We start from the raw sequence: 25,613 nt of genomic DNA, 5'->3' as shown, positions 1-25,613 counted from the left end.
GCATTTTCACTGATAAAACGTAAAAGGCTCATTAAATAATCAGATGAACTGAGACAATCACATTCTGAAGCAAATTAAATAATCTTATACCGCTAACTTAAACACACAATACAAGTTACATGTATTAATCTAAATGCAGGTAAACAATGAGTTTTGCTGTTTTTGTTGTTTTGTATCCAAATGAGAGTCGGAGCTTACCTGTCTGTGTTCTCGCTTCTTGAAGGCCGATCTTGTGGCCGATTGCTTTGAAGCAATATGACTTTCAGTCGTTCGTTCAGTTCTCCGTTCATTCTCTTCTTTCACGTAAGGGCGAGATATTGCTGCTGAGGCGAGCATATCCAGTGCAGAAATCAGACGGCTGGTCCACTCATTCTCCATTTTCTCCATACTGAGTACTCTGCCATTACTGCTTGGCTCAGGCAATTACTAAATCCTGGGACGGGACATGAGATCCCCGGTTTTAGCAACAACCGCGGGGAGGTCACTGCGTGAGTGATAATATGTCCCGTTCCATCCCGGGTTTTAGCAACAACCCTCGACTCACATTCCGGGAGAACTGGTGCAACTGAACTTACTTTTCTTTTCTTAGTTTTATTTTTCTTTAACTGTTGGTACTGCACTCTCTTTCAATATGGGCTTATAGCCAACACTCCTCAACAGATCAGAAGTCTCATACGAGTCTTCAGTAAAATGTGCAGAGCAGAGGAGAGACTACTTCATAGCTGCCCAATGTGCCCGTGAACTTCTCATAAAACGCATCCAAATCTTTGCAGTTTGAACATTCTTGGGCCGTGAATGCAATATAAATACACCTTCAGTCATGTTGCTGCACTGGCCAGCAACACATCTGCATGGCATGGCGATAAATTAGCTCAAAATGGAGGATAGGAGTTGAAGTCAGCTCTGTGTTTTAGTATAGCGGAAACGGTGATGAGACCGATAGACTTCCTGCTGTGACATTACGGACGTCACGGTCATTCACTCAGACCGCTACCTATATAAAATCACTTTAATCGTAAAAATTACTATATTAGATTTATTGTTAATGCTTAAAACTATTCCTGCACCATTCTTGAGGTCTCAAGGCATTTATAAATGAAAGTGAGGCCATGGTTCTGCGTATCTCTTTTAATGTACCATCCATTGCAGGGCTCCATGCACACACACTTTTACACACTCATTCACACCTAAAGGGCAGTTTATCTTCACCAGTCCCCCCACTAGCAGGCGCCCTTGTTCTGCATTATTATAAAACTTAGTGTGTTTCATCACTGAGTTACTCACAGCAGTGTCTCCAGTTTACACTCGTGTTTCTTCAGTAGATCACAGAGCTTCTCCACTCCTGAGTCTCCCAGTTCACACCCACGCAGATCCAGCTCTCTGATGTGTGATGGATTTGTACAGAGAGCTGAAGCCAAAGCAGTGCAGGATTTCTCATTGACGCTGTAACACAGTCTGCAGAAAGGAAACGGCATTTAGTCCATCAGGACAGAAAAAAAGAAAAGAGGTTTTTTTTTTTATTCTGATTTCCTTTTATCCAAGTGTTATCTCATGTTCATGGAGTATTATTCAGTGCTTACATTGCCCCCAGAAAAAACACACACACACACACACACACACTTGAAGCTGCATGCTGCCTTTTTCTGACTTAGTTGGACCTTATGCCAATCACTAGACTGATAATTCAGTGTTTTTTGTGAGCTGCTGTGACTTTTCTTATTTGTAAGATAGAAGTGTAAAGGATGGAATGATGAAATAAATGTAAATAAAATGTAAATATTATTTTGGGTAATATTAGCCTCTTTTAAAACCGTTAAAAATAACAATAGTTTTTAAACCAAGTTTTCACCGTCTGTTCAGTATTAGTGCTGACAGATGTTTACATCTGTTTACTAGTGCTGAGCCAGTGTGTGTTACTGTCAGAAAACTTGTGTTGAATTACAGGATGGTTTTCTTTAATGTACCGTCCATTGCAGGGCTCCATGCACACACACTTTTACACACTCATTCACACCTAAAGGGCAGTTTATCTTCACCAGTCCCCCCACTAGCAGGCGCCCTTGTTCTGCATTATTATAAAACTTAGTGTGTTTCATCACTGAGTTACTCACCGCAGTGTCTCCAGTTTACACTCGTGTTTCTTCAGTAGATCACAGAGCTTCTCCACTCCTGAGTCTCCCAGTTCACACTCACTCAGATCCAGCTCTCTGATGTGTGATGGATTTGTACAGAGAGCTGAAGCCAAAGCAGTGCAGGATTTCTCACTGACGCTGTTCCTCAGTCTGCAGAGGGAGACAGAGAAAAAATATTTAGTCCTTTATTAGAGTGAACTCAACACTGTTACAGTATTAAGGTCAATAACTAAGGAATAAACCACTGTGTGTGTGTGTGTGTGTGTGTGTGTGAGAGAGAGAGAGAGAGAGAGAGAGACAGGGTGGTGTGATGAAGTGGAGTTACTGTTCTCACCCTGAAGTTGATTATTTTTCTATAACAGCACATCTTGGAGTGTTATTCTTCTCATACCACAGCAATTTGCCAACAATTAAAAAAAAATCAAATTTGGAGTTCCATTGAATGTTGCAGAACATCAGTGAAAGAAGTTAGCCATTATTATTATTATTATTATCTCATCTCATCTCATTATCTCTAGCCGCTTTATCCTGTTCTACAGGGTCACAGGCAAGCTGGAGCCTATCCCAGCTGACTACGGGCGAAAGGCGGGGTACACCCTGGACAAGTCGCCAGGTCATCACAGGGCTGACACATAGACACAGACAACCATTCACACCTACGGTCAATTTAGAGTCACCAGTTAACCTAACCTGCATGTCTTTGGACTGTGGGGGAAACCGGAGCACCCGGAGGAAACCCACGCGGACACGGGGAGAACATGCAAACTCCACACGGAAAGGCCCTCGCCGGCCACGGGGCTCGAACCCGGACCTTCTTGCTGTGAGGCGACAGCGCTAACCACTACACCACCGTGCCGCCCCTATTATTATTATTATTATTATTCTACATACACACTCTTTTCTAGTTTTTCAATGTCCGTTGGTATGGTTTTCTCTTGTAAACAGACGGGAAGCGTCAGGGCCTTCCAGGCGTTCAGAGAAGCCCAAACATATCAGCATTACAAATGCTATATTTCATTTCTTTCATTCTTTAATTGCTTTTTAATTGCATTATTGAAGGCCAATGCAAACATAACTACGAGTTGGCGCCATCAGTGCAGCAGTGAAGTCACCTTCCAGCCGGTGTAGCGTTCATCAGTAGTGTTAGTGAAAGTTAATAAAGCAGTCAGTGCTATCGAGAGCCAGTAGCACAGGCTAACGACCAAGAAACTAAGATTTCTGTCTCCAGACTCTTCTTCCACGCTGCACGCTCACTACAGTATTTTTCACTCAGACTTAAGGGTTTATTCCCTTGTGGAATTTACTGAGTTAAAATCAACATCGACAGCTTCACACAACAGAGCGACCTGGCAGCCTGACGCTAATCCCTTACAGAATCCTTTACCCTGTTGCTGTTTTGGTGTCTGAAGTCCCAGCTCTAATAGTAACGGTTCACCACTGCTTGTAAACATGCGTGAAGAATATCTAATGAAGTTTTGGGAGCCTTTCAGGTGTTCAACATGTCTTTAGTTTCAGTTTATTTATTTAGTGCTTAATTATAGCACAGCTCATCCTAGCACTGGATTGAGGTGAAATGTGGCTGTAGTGCTGTGGCCTACTATAAAAGCCGTGCGACATAATTAGTGAATATCTACAAAACTGAGCTGTAAGAAATGGAATATTTAAGCCTGGGCTTCAATGAAAACAGCGTTTTCTCGAAGAGGCAGGGACTCGGCAGGTTGTAAGGTGAGTACAATTCACTGTCAGCGGCTTTCCAATCAGCACAGGCACAGTCCGCATGGATACAGTCGCTTCTGGCTGTAAAAACAGCAACTGAGTGAAAACAGAAAATAGAGATCGATGTGTTTATAGTTGTTTCTTACGCAAGTTTCTGCAGTCTGTAATGTGGATCCTGCAGCAGAGCCGAGAGCTGATCCACTCTGTCGTCTTCTGATGTTATGTCGCTCAGATCCAGCTCTGTGTGCAGTAAGGGGTTTTTACTGAACATTCGAGTAAGAAGGTTGTAGGCTTCCTCTGCTTCAGCACTTTTCAACAACCTGGAGGGATTTGAAGAAAAAAAAAAGTCATTTTTTCACAGTATTTATTTGTTTGTTTGTTTGTTTGTTTGTTTGTTTGTTTAATATGATGTTTGCTTCGAGAAGAATCACCTGAGTGTCAGTTTGTTAGTTTTGCAGTCAGTAAGTTGTTGGACTCCTGATGCTCCAGGGTCGTTCCCTCTGAGATCCAGCTCTCTCAGGTGTGATGATGGGTTTAGTCTCAGAGCTTCAGCCAGAGCAGTGTATCCTTCCTCTGTTATACTGCAGTCTGAAAGTCTACACAAAAACACACAACTCTCTGATTTTATGTTGGAAATCTCTGTAAATCTCCTCAAAAATCAGTGAGAGTAAAAAATGTGGCAGCTTTCATTGTGAGACTAAATTATTTTCCCTGTTTTTGTCCTCTCTGGAAACACACGCCAGTTTACCAATCTGTGATGCCTGAAATGTTCTGAACTCAGAAACAGACATTATAAAGTCAGTAGTGAAAACTGGATCATAGCAGGAAATATAAAGTCTTTTCCAAATGAAATATTTCTCCGTTCTGTCTGACACGCCCCCTCAAATTCACTCGGCTTTAATAAAACTATACAGTGCATACGAAACATTTTCAGACCTTCGGCTTTTACTGAGAACTTTACAGAGTCTGTGAAGACTTTACAGAGTCTGAAAATGTAAAGTTCCTGACACTGGACACTTCTTCTATAAATGTTGCAGACGACACAGAGATGATGATATGAAAACAAATGCAGAACGTCGACCGTCATCTGTATTCTTATCCCTTTTTCCCTCCGTATGTGGATAATGAGATCATTTCTAAACTGCTCAGTGCACTGTTTGAAATCTACAGACACCACAACACTGACACGACGACATCTACTGTATTTCACGGCTCTATCAGAGCCTCTGGATGATGAATGAAGTGTGTATTAGATGTTACCTCACAGTCTCCAGTTTACAGTGTGGATTCTTCAGTTCTGCAGAGAGCAGCTTCACTCCTGAATCCTGAATCCTGTTCTGACTCAGATTCAGCTCCCTCAGGGTGGAGGATTCTGATCTGAGAGCTGTGAGCAGAGCTGAACATCCTTTCTCTGTCAGATTACACTCACGGAGTCTGAAAGCACAATAAATCACAGTTAACTGTGGGTTTTTCTTCAGCAGTTCTGTGTGCAGAAGGGGGTCTTTTCTCCTCAAACTACTCATTACTACTGAAAAAGACATGAAAACTCGATGAATGATTGATAACCTAAAGACAAACTGTTCAGCACTAACATCACTAACTGAAGTTTACAGATTAATATATAATTCAGTTCCGTACTGAAGTTTTTCAGCTCTGCAGTGTGGATCCTTCAGTAAAGCAGAGAGTTGCTCTGCTCCTGAATCTCCTGCGATTTTCCCACTCAGATTCAGGTCCGTCTGCAGGATTGGGTTTATACCCACAACTTTAGTCACATGATCATAAGCTGTCTGTGCATTGGGACTTTTCAACAACCTGTAGAGAGAGAAAGAACAGATAAATAATAACAGTCATTTATCATTTATTACACTGAACAGCAACGCAGTGTTACTTTTTCACTAATTGTTTGGTCCTTGGTGGAAAACTAATTTTAAACATTCACACTCTCACTTCAGCATCATTCTGACTTCAGATTTCTTCATTTATTTCCTTTATAAAAAATATGAAGATAAAAATAATTGTGTACAATCATAAAAATACTGTAAAAGTGTGAGAAATGTGAGTAACAGTGCACTATACAGTGGTGCAAACAGCAAAACTTTACTAATTAGTCAGAATGAAAGCTGTGTGCATTTACTGGGGGAAAGTGCTCACCTCAGTGTACATTTTCCATCATTCAGCAAATTCCTAAACTCCTTCATTCCTGATGCTCCAGGGTCGTTCCCTCTGAGATCCAGCTCTCTCAGGTGTGATGAGCGCTGTGACTTCAGAGCTTCAGCCAGATCAGTGTATCCTTTCTCTGTTATATTACAGTCTGAAAGTCTGGAGAAGGAGCAGAAAGTTCAGCATGTGGTTAAGGGTGGATTGGGAAATGTTCTCAATGCTCAGTACTTCATTATTCTTTCATTTCCAGAAACCCTTCGTCACTAATGAACTACATAAACGTGTTTGTAAATTACATACACATGACAAGTTTTATTCATTTAGAATTTATTTGGAGTTGCATGTAATTCTACCTCAAAAATGCAAAGGCCACTAATTTCAGTACAAATAAATCCTCACCGCTCCGTTTGACTGAACAGATATTATTCAGCTAATTAGTTAATTATCCAGGCAGAGCAGTTAGCCCACTGGGCCAAATTACAGCTTTACTAATTAATCCAAATGTTGATCACTCAAATAAAAATCTCTCTTTTATTTCTGTCCTAACTCAGTGTGATTGAATATAACCCCACTGACCATCTCGGTGACGGTGAGCAGTGGTGTGTCCAGGCTCTTTGGTGGATGATAAATGAGCACACGACAACATCTAATACCTTCATATTTTCCAAATACAAGATACTGATTGATTTTAGGGCCTTTTGTGTTGATTTTAGAGCCTGATAAGGAATTTTTTGGCACTGATAAGGACTGTGATTTACGATAATCGATATTCTCGGCTGATACACACCCCTCGAAAAAAAAAAAGACTTCATTCATCAGTCTTCATTCTTCAAAGACTTCATTCATCAGTCTTCATTCAAATGGGAACGCATTAAAATATTGTGATGAGGATTTCCAGGTTTTTTCGATATGGAGTAGACATGCATTAGGGGAGCTCCACCTCGACTTCACCATCTGCCTCGTGCATAAGACATTTAACCATCATTTCATGTGCCTGAAGTGAACTACAACATCTTAGTTGAGATGAAGAAAGCTGGTAAAGGAAAGAAGCAAGACAAATGTCCCAGGGAGGATGATTTTGGTGACCACTGTGCCATGCTAACAGACACGTGTGAAGCTAACACTAATGTACAGTAGCTAGCTCTCCGGCTAGTACTACCATTAAAGACATCCTGACAGCCATAAAAACACTGGGCAGCAGGGTTGACATGAGGTTCACTGAGCTCAATGGGGTTATCTCAGACTTTAAAGTTGCCCTAATCAAAGTCAGCGAGCGGGTGTCATCTATTGAGGCCGCCACTGAGTCGCACAAGAGGCAACTAGAAGGGCTGGAGAAGCGATACGATGCATTAGCTTCTCAATACAAGCAGCAACAAGCTAAACTAGATGACCTTGAGGCCCGCTCCCATAGGCAGAATATTCATATTGTCTGAATTAAGAAGACAGAACATGGCCGGCCTACGGAGTTTGTATCTAAGCTGCTTCCTAAACTGCTTGGAGAGGAGCATTTCAACCTCCCAACAGAAGTGGACTGGGCCCACCGTAGCTTGGCTCTGGCTACTGACGGCAAAGTGAGAGCCATCATCGCTAGGATACACTACTATCAGGTGAAAGAGCTTGTGCTATGGCTCGCAAGAGAGAAAGCTCCTCTACAATATGATGGGCGCCCGGTGTACATTTTTCTGGATCTCACCTCGGCCACAATGAAGAAACGTCAGGCTTTTCAAGCCATCAGGAAGAAGTGCAGGGCTAAGTCGATCCGGTGTGGATTCCGACACCCAGTGCGGTTTGTGGTCATGGTTAGTAACAACACCGGCACGTTTACCACCCCAGCCGATGCCGAAGAGTTCCTGAGCCGTGAGGCTGAGGGATAGGACGCAGCTGCCGGCGCTACTGTAAGCCGGGAAACAGACTAATATCCTGGGCATGTTATGTGATAAATGCTGCCACACTAAAGGATGGTGTAAGTTAACGTTGTTTAACAAAGACGGCCAGTTCATAGGATATGCCCATGTTTAGTTTGTGTGAGGACTAATAAGTTTTATTTTCTTCTTAATGCTTATTTGTGAAGTGGGGTATCTTGTCTCCCCTGTTTGGAGAGAGATGGATAGTTATACTGCTAGTCTGGGCCACCAGCTGGTCCCCAAGTCTAGTTTTAACTTAAAGTTAGGGGTATGGAAGCACTGCTCCTGTGTTTATAGGGAGGGGTTTTGTGTTTATGGGGTGTTTTTTCAGCACATCTGTCAGTTTAAATTTATTGAGTATGCCTTGCCACAATTATGGAAAAGGTTTTCATTTTTATATACTGTATACAGTAGATATTTTGTATGTTAGCTGATTTGCATGGACACAGCAATGGTAAAGTTAAAATAACTAGCTGGAATAGCCCACTGAAAAGAGGGAAGGTGTATGCACATTTAAGGGTGCTTAAATCTGACATATATTTTCTCCAGGAGACACACATTAAGAAAACAGCAGCAAAAATACTTTGCCCCTCGTGGGCTTCTCAGGTCTATCAGTCAAATTTCAGTACAAAATCTAGAGGTGTTGCAATTATGATAAGAAAAAAAATATACCATTTATCCACTCTCAAACGATTTCAGACCAGAGAGGCAGGTATGTGATAGTTAGTGGGACTCTGAACTCCACACCATAAATATTAGTAAATATATACGAGCCCAATTTTGACGACCATCTTTTTTTTCAGAACCTTTACAATGCCTTGCCAAATTTGTCGGATTCAAATGTAATTATGGGCGGCGATTTTAACTACGTTTTAGATCCCGTTCTCGATCAGCAGCACTCCCAAACCAGTGTATTTAGAAACAGTGGCACACTCAACAATCTTATGCAGTCTTATAATTTGGTGGATATTTGGAGGCTTCTCCACCCCACCACAAAGGATTTTTCTTATTTTTCCACAGTACATAAATCCTATTCCAGGATTGATTTCTTTTTGATGGATTCTAAGCTGCTACAGTTGGTAGTCGACTGCACTTACCATAATATACTAATATCGGATCACGCTCCTGTTTCGTTAAGTGTCTTGACTTGAATCACAAGAGAAGTGAACATAGCTGGCATTTGAATAATACACTATTAAAAGATGAAGAATTTTGTACCTATGTCTCTGGTAAAATAGAACTACTGTATATTTAAGCACCAATGATACGGGCGATGTAGACAATTCCACTCTGTGGGAGGCCATGAAGACTGTCCTTAGAGGCCATATAATATCATATGAGACAGCAGAGAAAAAAAAAATCCATGGAAAGACTAATTGATGATCAATTGACCAAGCTAGAAGCTTCATACAAAACTGAACGTAAAATAGAAGTACTTAATAAAATAACTGTTCTACGGTATGAATATAATTCTATAATGTCAAAAAACACATCAAAATTACTAGTACAAGTCAGACAGAGATATTTCAAGCTTGGCGACAAGCCGCACAGATTATTAACCCACCAGCTGAGGCAAATACAGGCTTCCAGAGCCATACATAGTATCAAATCTGAGAGAGGTGCCTTGCATACGGACCCGGTGAAGATCAATGAATGTTTTGTGAATTTCTATGCTAATGTCTACCAGTCACAGGGCGACCTAGATTTTCAAGCTTTCGATGCATTTTAAGAATCTGGACTTACCCAAATTATTGTTGGACTCGGCTGATATGCTAGATAAAGACATCAATCTGGATGAGATTACACAGGTTATCTCTTCCTTCCCCAATAACAAGGTGCCAGGTCCAGATGGTTTTAGTGTAGAATTTTTTCAAAAAATTTGGCTCCAAGTTGTCACCTCTGCTCTTACGGATGTTCAGTCATACAATGCTGACCTCAGGTTTGTCTCCTACCTTATACAAAGCTAATATTTCGCTAATCCCAAAGCCAGACCGTGACCCTCAGATGGTGTCATCATATCGCCTAATTTCATTATGATCCATCGAAACCAAAATTCTTGGAAAAATTCTGGTCAATAGACTTAAAGAATGTATATGCTCCATCATACATCCAGATCAAACTGGCTTTATGCCCGGTCGACATATGTATTTCAATCTACGTCGCCTTTTCAACATACTATATGCCAAGCATTCAGGAGAGGCGGTTGTTATTTCACTGGATGCACAACGCGCTTTTGATCAAGTAGAGTGGCCTTACATGATGTCAGTGCTAAAAAAAAAATTTGGATTTGGACCCTCCTTCATGAAATGGATTGAAATAATTTATTCACGACCGACTGCATCAGTTATTACTAATCAGAATATCTCCCCTCCATTTGCAGTTCATCGTGGGACCCGTCAAGGTTGCCCCCTCTCCCCCTTTTTGTTCGCGATTATCATCAAACCGTTCGCTGCTAGTGTCAGACAGAGCCCATTAATCTCTCCCATCAACATGTTTGGCTATAAACATTATCTTTCGCTGTATGCGGATGACATTCTCTTGTACATTTCCCAGCCGCAAGCATCAATACCTCCTCTCCTGGCTCTCTGGGGCGTGGCCACGGGGGGGCTGGGGTGGGCACTGCCTCCCAAGGGACAAGTCCTGCCCCCCTGAGAAATGCCCTGTCCATCCAAAGAAAACTGGCCAGAAAAAAGGCCACGATTTATGATCTCTGTTTGTGTCTTGTATTGGTAGAATAAATGCTGGTGTTGATTTAAAAACAGCATATATCTGCAAAGTTTATAGCTTTAATTATTTTTTTGTTATCGTGTTTCCCCCCTCCGTAACCTTAAGGGGCAGAACAATCGTCAAAACTGCTTTCCAGTTGGTTCGTTTGAATAGGGGGCGTGTCAGTCCTCCTCCATTCAACTAGCAAGCACAAGGCTGTGCGGGAGTTTACTTTGCGCCCATACAGTTCCTATTTCGTTCTTCTCTGTCATCTTTTCACAAAGTAGTGGTAGTAGTTTTTGTTGAGTTGAGCTTGTTCATTTCATTTACTTGTTGATTTGTGTAGATAAGTCAGCTAGTTACAGCAGTCTACCTGTGCTAGCCTGCTATTATTAAGACTAGGAGACTGTGCTAGCTAGTTGAATTGCCAGCCTAGGCAGGCAGCCAGCCACTAAGCATAACCCACACAGACGTTATTAAAACATTTTATTAACTAGTACGTAACACCAAAAGACATGCATAGGTGGCTCATTAAAAAGCAGACCTCATCCGCCCCTGTCGCTGCGCAAGCTTCTGACTCCGCTGTTGAGCCCAGCACCGCTGCTGCCAACGCGGAGCAAAGTCCTTCACAGGATCTGAATAGGTCTGCGCCCAGTGTTGCCAGATTGGGCGGTTTCAAGTGCATTTTGGCGGGTTTTGAACATATTTTGGGCTGGAAAACGTCAGCAGTATCTGGCAACACTGTCTGCGCCATCCTGCAGTTCTGTGGCCGCTTCAGGAACTCAAAACCCCTGCATTTCACAAAGTATGCAGTCCTCCCAAACCTCTGATGTGCACGTCCCTTCCGACTTAAATATGGATAGCCCGTCCCAGCCTATTTTAACTAATTACCCCAAGCGCCCATTTGGACAAACCCTTCGGTGCTTTAGTGCAAGCTGGTATCATTCTCGACCGTGGCTCGAGTATTCCGTTATCTGCGATGCCAGCTTTTGCTTTGCCTGCCGCAAATTTAACATTTCACATTCGGACCGCGAGGATATATTTACCAAACGTGGCTTCATAAATTGGAAAAAAGCCCTTGAAAAAGACGCCGGCTTCCAAAAACATGCATCGAGTCTCCCACACGTCAGATCAATGTCTGCGTGGCAGGAACACCAGCGTTGGGCAGAGACGGGTGAAAGCATAGCTCACCTGCTGGGTCAAACGCAGATAGAAAAAAACAGGTACTATGTGAAGAGCATTGGGGAGGCCGTTCAGTTCCTGGCTGTCAATGAACTGGCTCTGCGTGGTCACAATCACGAGGGTGGGGAGGAGGGACTTTTCCTGAAGTTTTTTTGAATATATTCTCTATATAATATATAGATTCTCTCAGAGAAATGTTGAACTGATGAGGTCCACATCATTTCTCCTGCCAAAATCAAAGTCCTTTCTTGAGCCCTCTCTCCTGAAACCACTTCAGGTGCTTGCAGGCACAGCTTAACAGCATAAGCTTGCAAAATGAAATTTCTGTGGCAAAAGCAATGTTGCTCAATAAATTGTCAACTGATGCTAACCTCTCTGAAGCATGCAAATGCATTCAGCAGTACAAAGAGGCCTTCCCCATATTGCATTCAATATATGTCACAGCACTTGTCATTGGCGTGTCTTCAGCTGCATGCGAAAGCTCTTTCTCCACCTTGAACCGCATCCTCACTCCACTACGCAGAACAATGCTGCATTCAAGGAAGAAAAATTTAGTCATTCTGGCACATGAGAAGGAAACCACAGAAAATCTAGACATGAATGAATTTGTTTCAGAATTTGGTAAGTGTAACCGCAGACTTGTAGATAATGGTCCAGGTCAAAGGTCAGCTATTCATGAAGACCAGTAGATGGTGCATCCCAACATTTTCAATGTCAACATTTAAATTTCCATTCAGCATAGCCAGGCTTTTCAAAAAAAGTTAGTTTAGTTTTTTTTTTTTTTTCTTTACAAAAAAAAACAAACAAAAAAACAAACAAAAAAAACTTCATAAAAAAAAGTCCACACTGTTAACAAAATTGACAGTCATGATTTATGCTAGTGTGACCATATTTTGATTACCGAATTGAATTATTCTTATTATTATTGGACTATTAGGCCTAGTAATTGTAGTAGTGGTTTTCCACCGATTTTTCAGGTATTGTTTTCTGCCCCCCCAGATGAGCTAACTGCCCACCCACACATGCCATTCTGGTCACACCTCTGCTGGTGGCTCTCATTAATAAGTTTGGCAATCTCTCAGGATTTTCTATCAACTGGGAGAAGAGCAAACTTATGCCAGTCTCCGCTGTAGTTAGGCATATTTGCAATCCATTCCATTTAAGAAATCCTCCAAAGCTTTTACATATTTAGGAGTGACTGTCACCAAAAACCCAAATGACCAACTCCGATTAAACTGGCAAAGCAAAATTGAGCAAGTCAAAACTAATATTGAGTTTTGGAAAACCCTCGCAATATCCATGGCTGGGAAGATGAATGCAATCAAGATGAATGCAATCAAGATGTATTGCCCCACTTTCTCCATCTTTTCCAGTCCATTCCATGTTTTATTGCACAATCACACTTCAAACAGTTAGACTTGATTATTATACCTTTTATTTGGAGTTATAAAACTGTTAGAATCTCTGAAAAACACCTAGCAAAGCCAAAGGACATGGGAGGTTTTGCTTTACCGAATTTTAAGTTGTATTACTGGGCTGCGCACCTAACTATTCTTGCATGGTGGAAGAAGGGCCCTCCGTCTGAGGCAGACTCCTGCCCTGCATGGTTGTGTACGGAAAGAATGCTTTGCAAAAAAACTTCATGACCGGCTCTTCTTAACAGTCCCACTACTGTTAAAAAGGCATGCTTTAATAACAGTTTTGTAATTGGCAACACCATAAGAATCTGGAAGCAGATAAAACATTACATAGAGGATCCAAAAACCTATTTGGACACCCCAATATGTGAAAACCATTCTTTTTTATCAGGTCTGACTGATAGTGTTTTCCTCCTCTGGAAATGGAAAGGCATTTGTAACATAGGTGACCTACCGTACACATTAACAGCATTTTTGCCTCATACCCACAACTTGTCGCTAAATATGACATCCCTAAATCTGGCCTTTTTCAATACTTTCAAATTCGAAATTATGTCAGGACGCATTTACCCAACTTTGAAATTCTGGTAGAGCATGAGGCCCTTGAGGCAACAAACAAATTTGACCCTGCTGCTAAAGGGGCAGTTTCGTTCTTTTACCGGATCTTGCACAACAATACTCCATTGAACACAGCAAGTATTAGGCAGGCATGGAAAGATGAGCTGAATGTAGAATTGGAAGATGACGTATACATGATTGCTCTGTGAATGTCAGGCATTGCCTTATGCAGTTCTACATAGACTCTATTATTCCAGAGAAAAACTGCACAGTTTCTTTCCTGATGTTTCACCCATTTGCAACAGATGCAAGTCTACGACTGGTAACCTAAGGCTACGTTTACATTACGTCGAATCAGCGGATCATCAGATTAATGTTCTTAAAACGATTCGCGTTTACACTAAAACCGTTAGCCGTGCACATAGCAACGCCAATACGCGGATACGCTCGGCTCCGCAGGCATCCTGCGCTCCAAATCACTCCGCCCTGAACAGCGAGTGCCCTCTGGAGGGTGCGCACTCCGGCCCTGCGCAGCTCACACAGCGCGCGAGTGAAGTGAACAAGCCACGATTCGGGACTGAGCCGCTGTGTGTGTGATCCCAGCGCATATCACTTATTACTTGCAAGTGGAAGGATGGCAAGCCTAAAGACAATCATAACTACACAATGGGCAGTATTTGCATCAGTATTTGCAGTATTTTCATACTTTTATACTCTTTAATGAAAGGTGATACAAGGCGGAAGTCCGCGCCGTTTTTCAGCAGTCGCGTCACATGACCAACGCCAGCGAATCAGGAAGGTGGATGTCACAGTGATGTTGTCCAATGAGACGCCAGCTAGAGCTCAGCACAGCGTATTCGCGTATTCTGAATGTTTACACAGCACCGGACCAGATACGATCTAGATTGAATACGTGGACGCTGGCGGATTCCCGTTTCCTGGCTTTTCCAGGGGGTTTAATGTAAACGGACAGTGCATCCGCGAAGAAAACGAGACAGATATGGTCTAATGTAAACGTAGCCTAATACACTCTTTTTGGTTATGTAGTAACCTGTACACATACTGGAAAAGTATTTTTCATTGCTTCTCTATGGCTTATGGGAAATGTTGGGAGCCTGATTTGCTTGTAGCCATTCTCGGGGCAACTACTCCTTTGTCTTCTGCCAAAAAACATGAGAAAAAGGCTATCCTATTTGGAACTGTGATTGCAAAGAAGTTAATCCTCTGGGCGTGGAGGTTGGACATTGCACCCACATATGATTTGTGGTTGAGAGAAATGGCAAATATGCTTCACCTGGAGAGACTGAGACTTTATAATGAAGACAGGGGAGACATGTTTAAAAGGATGTGGGACCCTGTACTGCAACTGTTTCAACGAAAGGACTAATGTGCCGATCACTGTGATACACCTTGCTGTGTGTATTTCTCATTTTACTATTCACTTTGTACAGTTTTTTTTTTAAATATGTATGTCTAGTTTATTGCCATAACTGTGGCCTTGTTATTTCTTTACATGATGAGCTGATCTTGTTCATGTTTTATTTGTTAGTTTTGGGGTGGGGGGAGGGTCCTTTTTTTCTGTTCGTCCTGTGTTCTTTTTCTATTTTGAAAAGCAATAAACAAATATTTAAAAAACTATATATATATATATATATATATATATATATATATATATATATATATATATTAGTGCTGTCAAGCGATTAAAATATTTAATCGCGATTAATGTCGCGACTGTCATAGTTAACTCGCGATTAATCGCAATTTAATCGCACATTTTTGTCACATGAAAAAACATTGTAATTCTCTTATCAGCATAAAAAAGTGAATGGGCTTGCTTTGTACCAATGTTTTTTTTTTTTTATTGCAGAGCATAACACTACGGAGCCGTAGAGGGGACATGGTGAATAAAAAAATAAAGCGTGGGAACAACTTATAAGGCGTGTGCACGAGATATTAATGCGCGCGCACGAGTTATAAACCGTGCGCACGCTTTGCATTAAGGCGTGCGCTCGGGTAATTAAGGCTACGTTCACACTGCAGGCTGAAGTGACTCAAATCCGATCTTTTCGCCCATATGTGACCTGTATCCGATCATTTATTGACAATTTGAATGACACAGATCCGATTTTTTCAAATCCGACCCAGGCCGTTTGGATATGTGGTGCTAATTCCGATTCCTATCCGCTCTTTTCATATGCGACTTCAGTCTGAACCGCCAGGTCGCATTCATCCGACTTACACGTCATCAACAAGCCACAAACGTCACTATTCTGCGCTGAAGTAGGCGGCGGGTCTCTCAAAAAAGTTACAACAACATGGCGCATAATCACGGGCGCAGATAGAGGGTGGGACGAGTCATATTTAAATTCACCTCGTTCGGTCCCCCCCACTTATAGGGAGGAAAAAACGTCTATGCTGTCTTTCTTTGCATAAGGCAAACCTCACGGAAAAATCAAAAGACTAATTACCATTCGGTTTATTGAGGTGCACAGCAGTGTATACATAGTTGCAACAACTCACATAAAACAAAACAAAGACTGATATTCGGTTGGTTGAGCTGCGCAGACTGCACAGGTTGCGAGCTCGAGCTTGGTTGCTATGGTTACTAACAACAAGTTTGATAGGCATATCGGGGTTGGGGTTGGTTTGCTGGCAGCTTTGTCCCCCCCCCAGTTTTTTGTCCCCCCCAGTTCAAAAAACGTATCTGCGCCCCTGCGCATGACATCAGTGCGAGGGACGCTTCGGTCTGTGAAGGTTCTGAATCTTCTCAATGGAAGGACGCAGAGGTTAGGGAGCTGATTTCCATTTGGGGGGATGCAGCTATTCAAGCTAGATTGGATGAGTCATACCGCAACCGGGCGGTTTTACTTCCGTAAACACTGGCCATGCTCACTGCGTGTGACGTCGTCGTATCCTGCAGTGCGCATGCGGAACACTTTTAGGTCGCTTTTCGTTCATACTGAGGATCACATACAAGTCGCATATATTTGTTAATGTGAACGACCTCACAAAAAAATCGGATTTCACAAAAAAATCGGAATTGAGCATTAAGCCTTGCAGTGTGAACGTAGCGTAAAAGTGAGGGGACGAGTTACTACGGCTCCGTATAACACGTCTTGTCACATCCACTGCAAAGTCGGGCTGGAGCCGCCGACTCGAAACTGAAGCCGAGCACCGTGGCTCTTCGTCCCGAGGCGCGGCAGCGCGAGCTGCCCGCGCTGGTTCTTTGGGGGGAGGGCAGAGGACTCTGGCTGTGCGGGGCGTGGCATTACAGTCTAGCAAAGTCTGTTATTGTATATTTACACATCATTGAGGTGCACCCCATCAGTTTGATGTGGATTTTTCTTGATGTGGATAATTCTAAAAAATAGAATTACGCTTTGTTCAAGTAATTCCATATTCACAATTGAATGGACAAGAAAATATGAATAATTATTAACGAACAGAAAAATCCACATCAAACTGATAGGGTGCACCTCAATGATGTGTAAATATGCAATAGTGAATAATCTGAATTGAAAATACATAATTGCCACAGGTGTTTATTCAGCGCATGCTCTTAATGACCAAGACACGGGGTTTCCTCTCCCAAATGCAAGGGCTGGGCAATGTGGTTCTCTCTCCGGTTGAAGTTCATGTTGTCGTGGCTCAGGTGGATAAGGCGCCATACCATAAATCCGGGGACCCGGGTTAGATTCCGACCTGAGGTTATTTCCTGATCCCTCCCTGTCTCTCTCTCCTGCTCATTTCCTGTCTCTACACTGTCCTATCCAAATAAAGGTAAAAAAAATTGTGATAACCTCAATTGCCTTTTTGTACTACTGTGAATGCCACTGTTCAGCAAAAAGAGAAATCTATGTTGGCAGAATGAGGAATTGAAAATTGACTTAATTAAGAATTCTTAATAAAGATAACAGTGTTATCATAGTTTGGATTATCATGGGCATACATCGTTGGCAAAACATAAAATTATTAATGCAGACTGTTGCCTTGAAATTTCAAGTATTCTCGACTATTCTTTTTTTACAGTGTGTTCTGTTCCAAGTTCCTGGCAGTTTCAAAAGCTTATGAAAACCTACATCATGTCACAGAGCGTTAATCTCGCGATAAAAAAATTATCGCCGTTAAAATTGAGTCAAGTTAACGCGTTAATAACGTGACATTTTTGACAGCACTAATATATATATATATATATATATATATATATATATATATATATATATACACACACACACACACATATATATACAGTCCCCTCCAAAAGTATTGGAACGGCAAGGTCAATTCCTTTGGTTTTTTTGTACACTGAAGACATTTGGGTTTCAGATCAAAAGATAAATATGAGACAAAAGTTCAGAATTCCAGCTTTTATTTCATGGTATTTACATCTAGATGTGTTAAACAACTCAGGACAGAGCACCTTTTCTTTGAACCCACCCACTTTTCAAGTGAGCAAAAGTATTGGAACATGTGACTGATGGGTGTTTCTAGTTGCTCAGGTGTTGCCTTTTAGATTGATTGCTGAAACTTTAAATAGTTCTTGTTTTTGGCTTTGGGTTTCACCTGTGAAAACTGTATTTGCTGCTAAGCAAACATGAAGACCAGAGAGCTGTCAGTGGGAGAAAAGCAAACCATTTTGAAGCTGAGAGAAGAGGGAAAAATCGATCAGAGCTATTGCACAAACACTGGGCATAGCTAGTACAACAATTTGGAATGTACTGAAAAAGAAAGAAACTACTGGTGTACTGAGCAACAAACATCGAACAGGTCGGCCAAGGGTAACAACAGCAGTTGATGACAGAAACATTGTGAGAGTTGTGAAGAAACACCCAAAGACAACAGTCAGTGACATCACTGCCAAACTCCACAGGGCAGGGGTGAAGGTATCACAATCCACTGTTCGAAGAAGACTTCGAGAGAAGAAATATAGAGGCCATACCACAAGATGCAAACCACTCATCAGCAAAAAGAATCAGAAGGCTAGATTGAATTTTGCAAAGAAGTACAGAGATCAGCCACAAAAGTTTTGGGACAAAGTTTTATGGACTGATGAGACCAAGATTAACCTCTACCAAAGTGATGGAAAGGCCAAAGTATGGAGAAAGAAAGGTTCTGCTTATGATCCAAAACATACAAGCTCCTCTGTGAAGCATGCTGGAGGTAATGTCATGGCTTGGGCTTGCATGGCTGCTTCTGGAACGGGCTCACTAGTCTTTATTGATGATGTAACTCATGATGGTAGCAGCAGAATTAATTCTGAAGTCTACAAAACAATTTTGTCTGGCAATTAACAGAAAAATGCATCCAAACTAATTGAGAGAAGCTTCATCATGCAACAAGACAATGACCCAAAACACACTGGCAACACAACAAAGGACTTCATCGGGGGAAAAAATGGAAGGTCTTGGACTGGCCAAGTCAATCACCGGACCTTAACCCAATAGAGCATGCATTTTACCTCCTGAAGAGGAGACTGAAGGGAGAAACCCCCAGAAACAAACAACAACTGAAAGAGGCTGCAGTAAAGGCCTGGAACAGCATTTCAAATGAAGAATGCAACAGCCTGGTGAAGTCAATGTGTCACAGGCTCAATGCAGTTATTGCAAGTAAGGGTTATGCCACCAAATATTAAATGTTATTCACTTTAAGTTAATTTAATAATGTCTGTTCCAATACTTTTGCTCACTTGAAAAGTGGGTGGGTTCAAAGAAAAGGTGCTCTGTCCTGAGTTGTTTAACACATCTAGATGTAAATACCATGAAATAAAAGCTGGAATTCTGAACTTTTGTCTCATATTCATCTTTTGATCTGAAACCCAAATGTCTTCAGTGTACAAAAAAAACAAAGGAATTGACCTTGCCGTTCCAATACTTTTGGAGGGGACTGTATATATTTTTGTGATGAGTACAAAAATAGTCAAGCAGGTCTCGATCTACATTAATGACATTTTGAATAATGTCATCAACAAAAATTACTTTAATGAGGCTTTTATACATAACTATTCATCTGGAAACAGAGACATTTATTAGTTATTGTAGCAATGAGAGCAGGTGGGTGGAGCACAGAAGTATGGCAGGCCAGAACTGAGTTCCAAAAACTCTTTTATTTTGCACTTTTCAGTTGCAATACACTCTCCCAGCCACGCACGCATGCACGCACACACCCACACATACACACAAGTCATCTGGTTGGGGAGAGAGCTCTCTGCCTCTGCTCTCTCTCTCCTTTTATAGGGCGTGGTCACTGTGGAAGACACACAAACATCAAGTGTAGCGATTCTGCCACTTACCTTCCCTGACTCTGCCCTCTGTTCACAGACTGACGCTTGACCACGCCCCCGCTGCCACATACCCCCACCGCCTGACTCAGGCCGGGGAGCCGTCCGGCCTGTAGCTAACTCCCCCCCGACGGGAGAGGAAGTCCGCCATGACCATCTGCGCCCCTGGCCTGTGGATCACCTTGAACTTAAATGGCTGGAGTGCCAGATACCAATGGGTGATCCGTGCGTTGGCATCCTTCATGCGGTGGAGCCACTGGAGGGGTGCATGGTCTGAACAGAGGGTGAAAGGGCGTCCCAGTAGGTAGTAGCGGAGGGCGAGGCCCGCCCACTTGATGGCAAGGCACTCCTTTTCTATAGTGCTGTAGTGGCCCTCACGCACTGACAGCTTCCTACTGATGTACAGCACTGGGCAGTCCTCCCCCTCCACCTCCTGGGACAGAACAGCCCCCAGCCCTCTGTCCGATGCGTCCGTCTGCAAAACAAAGGGGAGAGTGAGGTCAGGGGAGTGTAACAGTGGCCCCCCACACAGTGCAGCCTTTACCTCAGAGAAAGTCCGCTGGCATTGCTCCGTCCACTGGACCGGATCTGGTGCCCCCTTTTTAGTGAGATCAGTCAGCGGGCTGGTGACGTCCGAATAATTAGGTATAAACCTACGATAGTAGCCAGCCAGCCCCAGGAACTGTCTCACCCCCTTTTTGGTCTTGGGCCTCGGGCAGGCCGCAATCACTGCTGTCTTATTAATTTGAGGACGCACCTGCCTGTTGCCCAAGTGGAAGCCCAGATACCGTACTTCCACCTGCCCAATCGCACACTTCTTCGGGTTGGCTGTGAGACCCGCTCGCCTCAGCAACCTAAGGACGGCCCTCAGGTGTTGTAAATGCTGCAGCCAGTCATTACTGTAGATTATAATGTCGTCTAGGTATGCGGCCGCATAGGTGGCGTGGGGGCGGAGGACCCTATCCATAAGCTGCTGGAATGTAGCGGGAGCCCCAAACAGCCCAAAAGGAAGTGTGACAAACTGGTGTAAGCCAAACGGTGTGGAAAAGGCCGTTTTCTCTTGGGATAATCTATCTCTCATAATGGAGAAATAGGGGAAGGATGGTGTGGCGTTTGGCTGGAGTGTTTGACCATCGATTACTCTCACTTGGTCAAACGCATGCCACAGAGTCTCATCTCACAACTGCTCTAATGGGAAATCCGCAAGGGAATCCCCGAGAGAGGGAGGAGGACCCTGCTGCTCCTCACTCTGATGCGGTGATGACATAGACAGCTCTGTGACAGCTGCTCCCACCAATGCCACACTGGGACCTCCCCCCGCTAAACTACGGCAGGACCCACTCTTCATTAAATGAGTCATTAATTCCCGAAATCCCGGCCAATCAGTCCCCAAAATTATTGAGTGGGTAAGGCGAGGATTAACCGCCGTCTTTACACTAAATTTCTCCCCTCGAAATAGAATGTGGACCGACACTAAAGGGTAGTTGTGAACATCCCCGTGCACACACAACACCTTCACCAATTGTGCTCTCCCCAATGCCTCGTCTTGCACCAGGCTTTGGTGGATTGAGGTCTGATTACAGTCGGAGTCCACCAAAGCCTGATACGTATCCCCTTGGATACTCACCGGTATGCGATACGCTCCGACCCGATCGAGGGCGGTCCCTGGCGCGTCAGGGATCCGGACCACCACGCTCACCTCCATTACCGAGCACTGATGCTGGAGGTGCCCCGGCTCCCTGCAGCACCAGCAAACCGGCCCGAGCTCTCTCTCTGCACCGGCGCTCTGGGGCTCACTCACCTGAGGGGGGGGAGAGACAGACATGGAAGTGGGAAATGGGAGGGCACCGCGGGCGCGGCAGGCCGGCTGGGGTGGAGCCGGCCCCTGCCTCCGCGGTGGGGGAACGGGGCGAGGACAAGACACAGAAGGGGAGGGGGAAAGAGAGAGAGGGCAGAAGAGATATGCTGTCCTGCCATCGGAACAGCCGCCAAATGGTCCTCCGCCAGCTCGATGGCCTGATCCAGCGACACTGGGCGATGGCACTGGACCCACTCCGCGGTCCCCTCGGGCAGTCGGGCGATGAACTGTTCCAGTACTACCAGATCTACGATTCCCTCCGCATCGCGATTGTCAGCCCTCAGCCACCGCCGGCAGGCGTCCCGGAGTTGCTGGCCAAACACGAATGGCCGGCCGACCTCCTCTAGGCGCAGAGCGCAGAAGCGCTGGCGGTGTTGTTCTGGGGTGCGCCCCACACGCTAGAGGATGGCCCGGCGCAGGTCTGTGTAGACCAGCCGGCTGTCGGCAGGGAGCTGTAGCGCAGCCAGCTGTGCCTCGCCCGTTAGCAGGGGGAGGAGGCGCGCCGCGCGCTGTTCCACCGGCCAGCCCCAGGCCTCTGCTGCTTGCTCAAAGAGCGCGAGGAAGTCCTCGGGGTCATTGTACGGGCCCATCTTCGTTAGGGTGAGGTGGGGAAGGCCCGCGCCGGTGGAGGTGGCGGACCCCGCCGATGAGAGGAGGTGCCAGAACACTTAACGCTCTTCCTGTTGCGCCAGCACCAGGGCCTCGAACCGTTGCTCTTGCTCCTTTCAGAGGGCGACTAGCGCCTGGTGCTGGCTCTGTTGGGCTGTGGCGAGGGCGTGGATCAGGTCCGCGAAGGGGGAGGACTCCATGGGGCTGTTCTCCTCTGTGCTCCCGTCCCGGGTTTCAGCGCCACTGTAGCAATGAGAGCAGGTGGGTGGAGCACAGAAGTACGGCAGGCCAGAACTGAGTTCCAAAAACTCTTTTATTTTGCACTTTTCAGTTGCAATACACTCTCCCAGCCGCGCACGCGCACACACACACACACAAGTCGTCTGGTTGGGGAGAGAGCTCTCTTCCTCTGCTCTCTCTCTCTCCTTTTATAGGGTGTGGTCACTGGGGAAGACACACAAACACAGGTTAACTAACATCAGGTGTAGTGATTCTGCCACTTACCTTCCCTGACTCCGCCCTCTGTTCACAGACCGACGCTTGACCACGCCCCCGCTGCCACAGTTATATGTGTTTTCAAGAAATAGCCGACTTCATTAGAAATAAAATGTTTAACCCATCTTCACTCAAATATAGCATATATGCAATGCTAATATCACAAATAAACACTTCAGGATACTTTATTCTTTGATTTATTTCGGAACTGCACAAAAATAATTTCAGACAAAACAAAAAATATAATGTGTAGATACTCTATACATCATTAATTTATGTGTACAACTGAAACTGACTTTCTTTAAATCACTGAACCCCTTCATCTGTTTTCCACACCGTTGCGATTCTGCTCGACTCTGCTTGGGTCTCTTTTTCTGTCAGTCAGAACATCTTGCTGACATTCTATTATACATTCATTGAAAGTGTTTTAGCTTTTTCTATATGCTGTTGGTATTACTCCATTACTGTACAGGATAGGAACCGCCTGCATAATATTGTCAAGGTGTGTTCTAAGATTATTGGACTTCCTGCTCGCCACCTGAATACTGTGTACGAGCAGCAGGCTAGCGGCCTGGCTTGTCGAATTCTTAAGGACTCGACTCATGCTTTGTTCCCGGCATTTGAGCAGCTGGTCGCAGGTTCCGCTGTCCGGCCTGTAAGATCCAGAGGAGGAGAGCAACCTTTGTTCCAAGTGTTATTCTCCTCCTGAACTCTAAAAAGTCTAAGACAGTTACAATAACTTAAGTCTTCTGTACAATACTCTAGTGCAATATCACATGTCCTGATGTGTAATATTACAATATCACCTTGTCACTTTAACTACAATGTCACTCTAATCATATTGTCATTTTAATTTTATCCATGCTTCATTTTATTTATTTGCCATATTTTATCTGCTGCTTTTTTTTTTTTTTACTTTGTTACTGGCAACAGGCCTGCCATTGTACATTGTACATAATACGCTGTTTGTTTTTTTGCCCACCCATTTTTGTAATTTTATTCTTTTTGTGATTTTATTTTCTTGCTCTTATTTTAATGTACCGCTCTTCGCCCTTCTAATTGCCCTTCGGGCAGGGGTGGAGCTAAGGGATGGCCGGGGGGCGTGGCCACCCCAGGGCATGCCTTGGCCCCGCCCTGGCCACCCCAGGGCCGGACAATAAAATTTATAAAACCGATATGTCCCACGAAATGTTAGTTCCACCCGCTGGATTTTTGTTCTGCCTATTTGGTTTCTGCGGGGATGCATATTACCGTAGCACACAAACATTTTGCGCGTTCAAGCAGCAGGTGGATGAGCAGGTTGTCATGACATCAGATAGTCATGGTCTAGTCCGACAACACAACAACCTACGTGAATGTGCGATTAATTTGGGAGGTAAGTTATTCATCTCTTATACTCTCTTCAAGTTTTCTCACTTTGTAGACATACAGTTACAATTCTGTCCTCAGACAATTCAGAGTGGAGTCTAGCCGAGTCTTGCCTAAACTTGAGTTTGTGAATCACTTTGCTCACTCTAACGGCAGAATACAACTTTAAAGTTAATGTTTGTCTGTTACATGAAAATATAGAGATGTTGTGTGTTACTGGTGGGAGTACACATTAATAATTGTCACACTCATACATACACAACACTCATACATTCTCTCAACACACACTCTCCCCCGACCCCTCTCTCTCTCACACACACACCACTCATGCACCACATTTCTATATTTACATGTAGCACACTCATTCATACACAACACTTATGCACTCTCAACACACTGTCTATCTCACTCTCACGCACACAATTTGTGCACTACATTTCTATATTTACATGTAACATTCATACACTCAACACAGACACACAACTCATGCACTAAACTTTTATATTTAAATGTAACACTCATGCACTGTCTTAACACACTCTCCCTCTCTCTCTCATGTATGAACACATACTTCACTCTCGTAACACACACTATGTCTTTCTCTCACTCACTATAAGATACAACTCATGCACTCTCAACACACACCCTCTCTTACACACACACACACCACTCATGCATGATGCACTACATTTCTATATTTACATGTAACACACTCACTGGTATACACAACACTGGTGCACTCTCAACACACACACACCACTCATGCACTCTGAACACACACTCACCCACACACCACCCATGCACTACATTTCTATATCCACATACAACACACACAACACTCATGCACTCTGAACATACACTCTCTCTCTCTCTCACACACACACACACACACACACACACACAACTTATGCATTTCATTTTTGTATTTACATGTAACATATCTTCACACACACACACCACACACACACACTTCGTATACTACAGCTCATCTATATCTACATGCAGTACACATACTCCCCCCCCCCTCTCTCTCTCACACACACACACCACTCATGCACTACACCTCATCTATGTCATGTGTTACATCAGTGTAATACTTTCTCTCACTCACACACGTGCGCGCGCGCACACACACACGCACATTTTGTAACTCAACACATTTAGTTTGTACAGTACTTACAATGGACAATATCACAACATGTTGTAAGTGTTTACATATGTTGTATG

At 43.7% G+C, this 25,613-nt stretch overlaps 2 protein-coding genes across 2 annotated transcripts in view; both read right to left on the bottom strand.

Annotated features, from left to right (window-relative positions):
* The window catches only part of LOC132888209 (protein NLRC5-like), a 951,571-nt gene that overhangs the window by 187,540 nt on the left and 738,418 nt on the right, over window positions 1-25,613 (bottom strand). The window contains exons 25-26 of the mRNA XM_060924270.1: window positions 2,112-2,282; window positions 1,285-1,455 (exon numbers count right to left, since the gene is read on the bottom strand). Coding sequence (XP_060780253.1) covers window positions 1,285-1,455; window positions 2,112-2,282 — 342 coding nt within the window. The remainder of the gene's footprint in view (window positions 1-1,284; window positions 1,456-2,111; window positions 2,283-25,613) is intronic.
* The window catches only part of LOC132887624 (NACHT, LRR and PYD domains-containing protein 3-like), a 75,965-nt gene continuing 54,342 nt past the window's right edge, over window positions 3,991-25,613 (bottom strand). The window contains exons 14-18 of the mRNA XM_060923091.1: window positions 6,000-6,167; window positions 5,487-5,660; window positions 5,109-5,282; window positions 4,280-4,444; window positions 3,991-4,168 (exon numbers count right to left, since the gene is read on the bottom strand). Of these exons, the coding sequence (XP_060779074.1) occupies window positions 3,991-4,168; window positions 4,280-4,444; window positions 5,109-5,282; window positions 5,487-5,660; window positions 6,000-6,167 (859 nt within the window). The remainder of the gene's footprint in view (window positions 4,169-4,279; window positions 4,445-5,108; window positions 5,283-5,486; window positions 5,661-5,999; window positions 6,168-25,613) is intronic.

The sequence above is a fragment of the Neoarius graeffei genome, chromosome 6, assembly GCF_027579695.1.
Source record: "Neoarius graeffei isolate fNeoGra1 chromosome 6, fNeoGra1.pri, whole genome shotgun sequence".
Classification (NCBI taxonomy): Eukaryota; Metazoa; Chordata; class Actinopteri; order Siluriformes; family Ariidae; genus Neoarius; species Neoarius graeffei.
The sequence above is the reverse complement of the archived record's forward strand: the minus strand, read 5'-3'. Positions and strand labels throughout refer to the sequence as shown.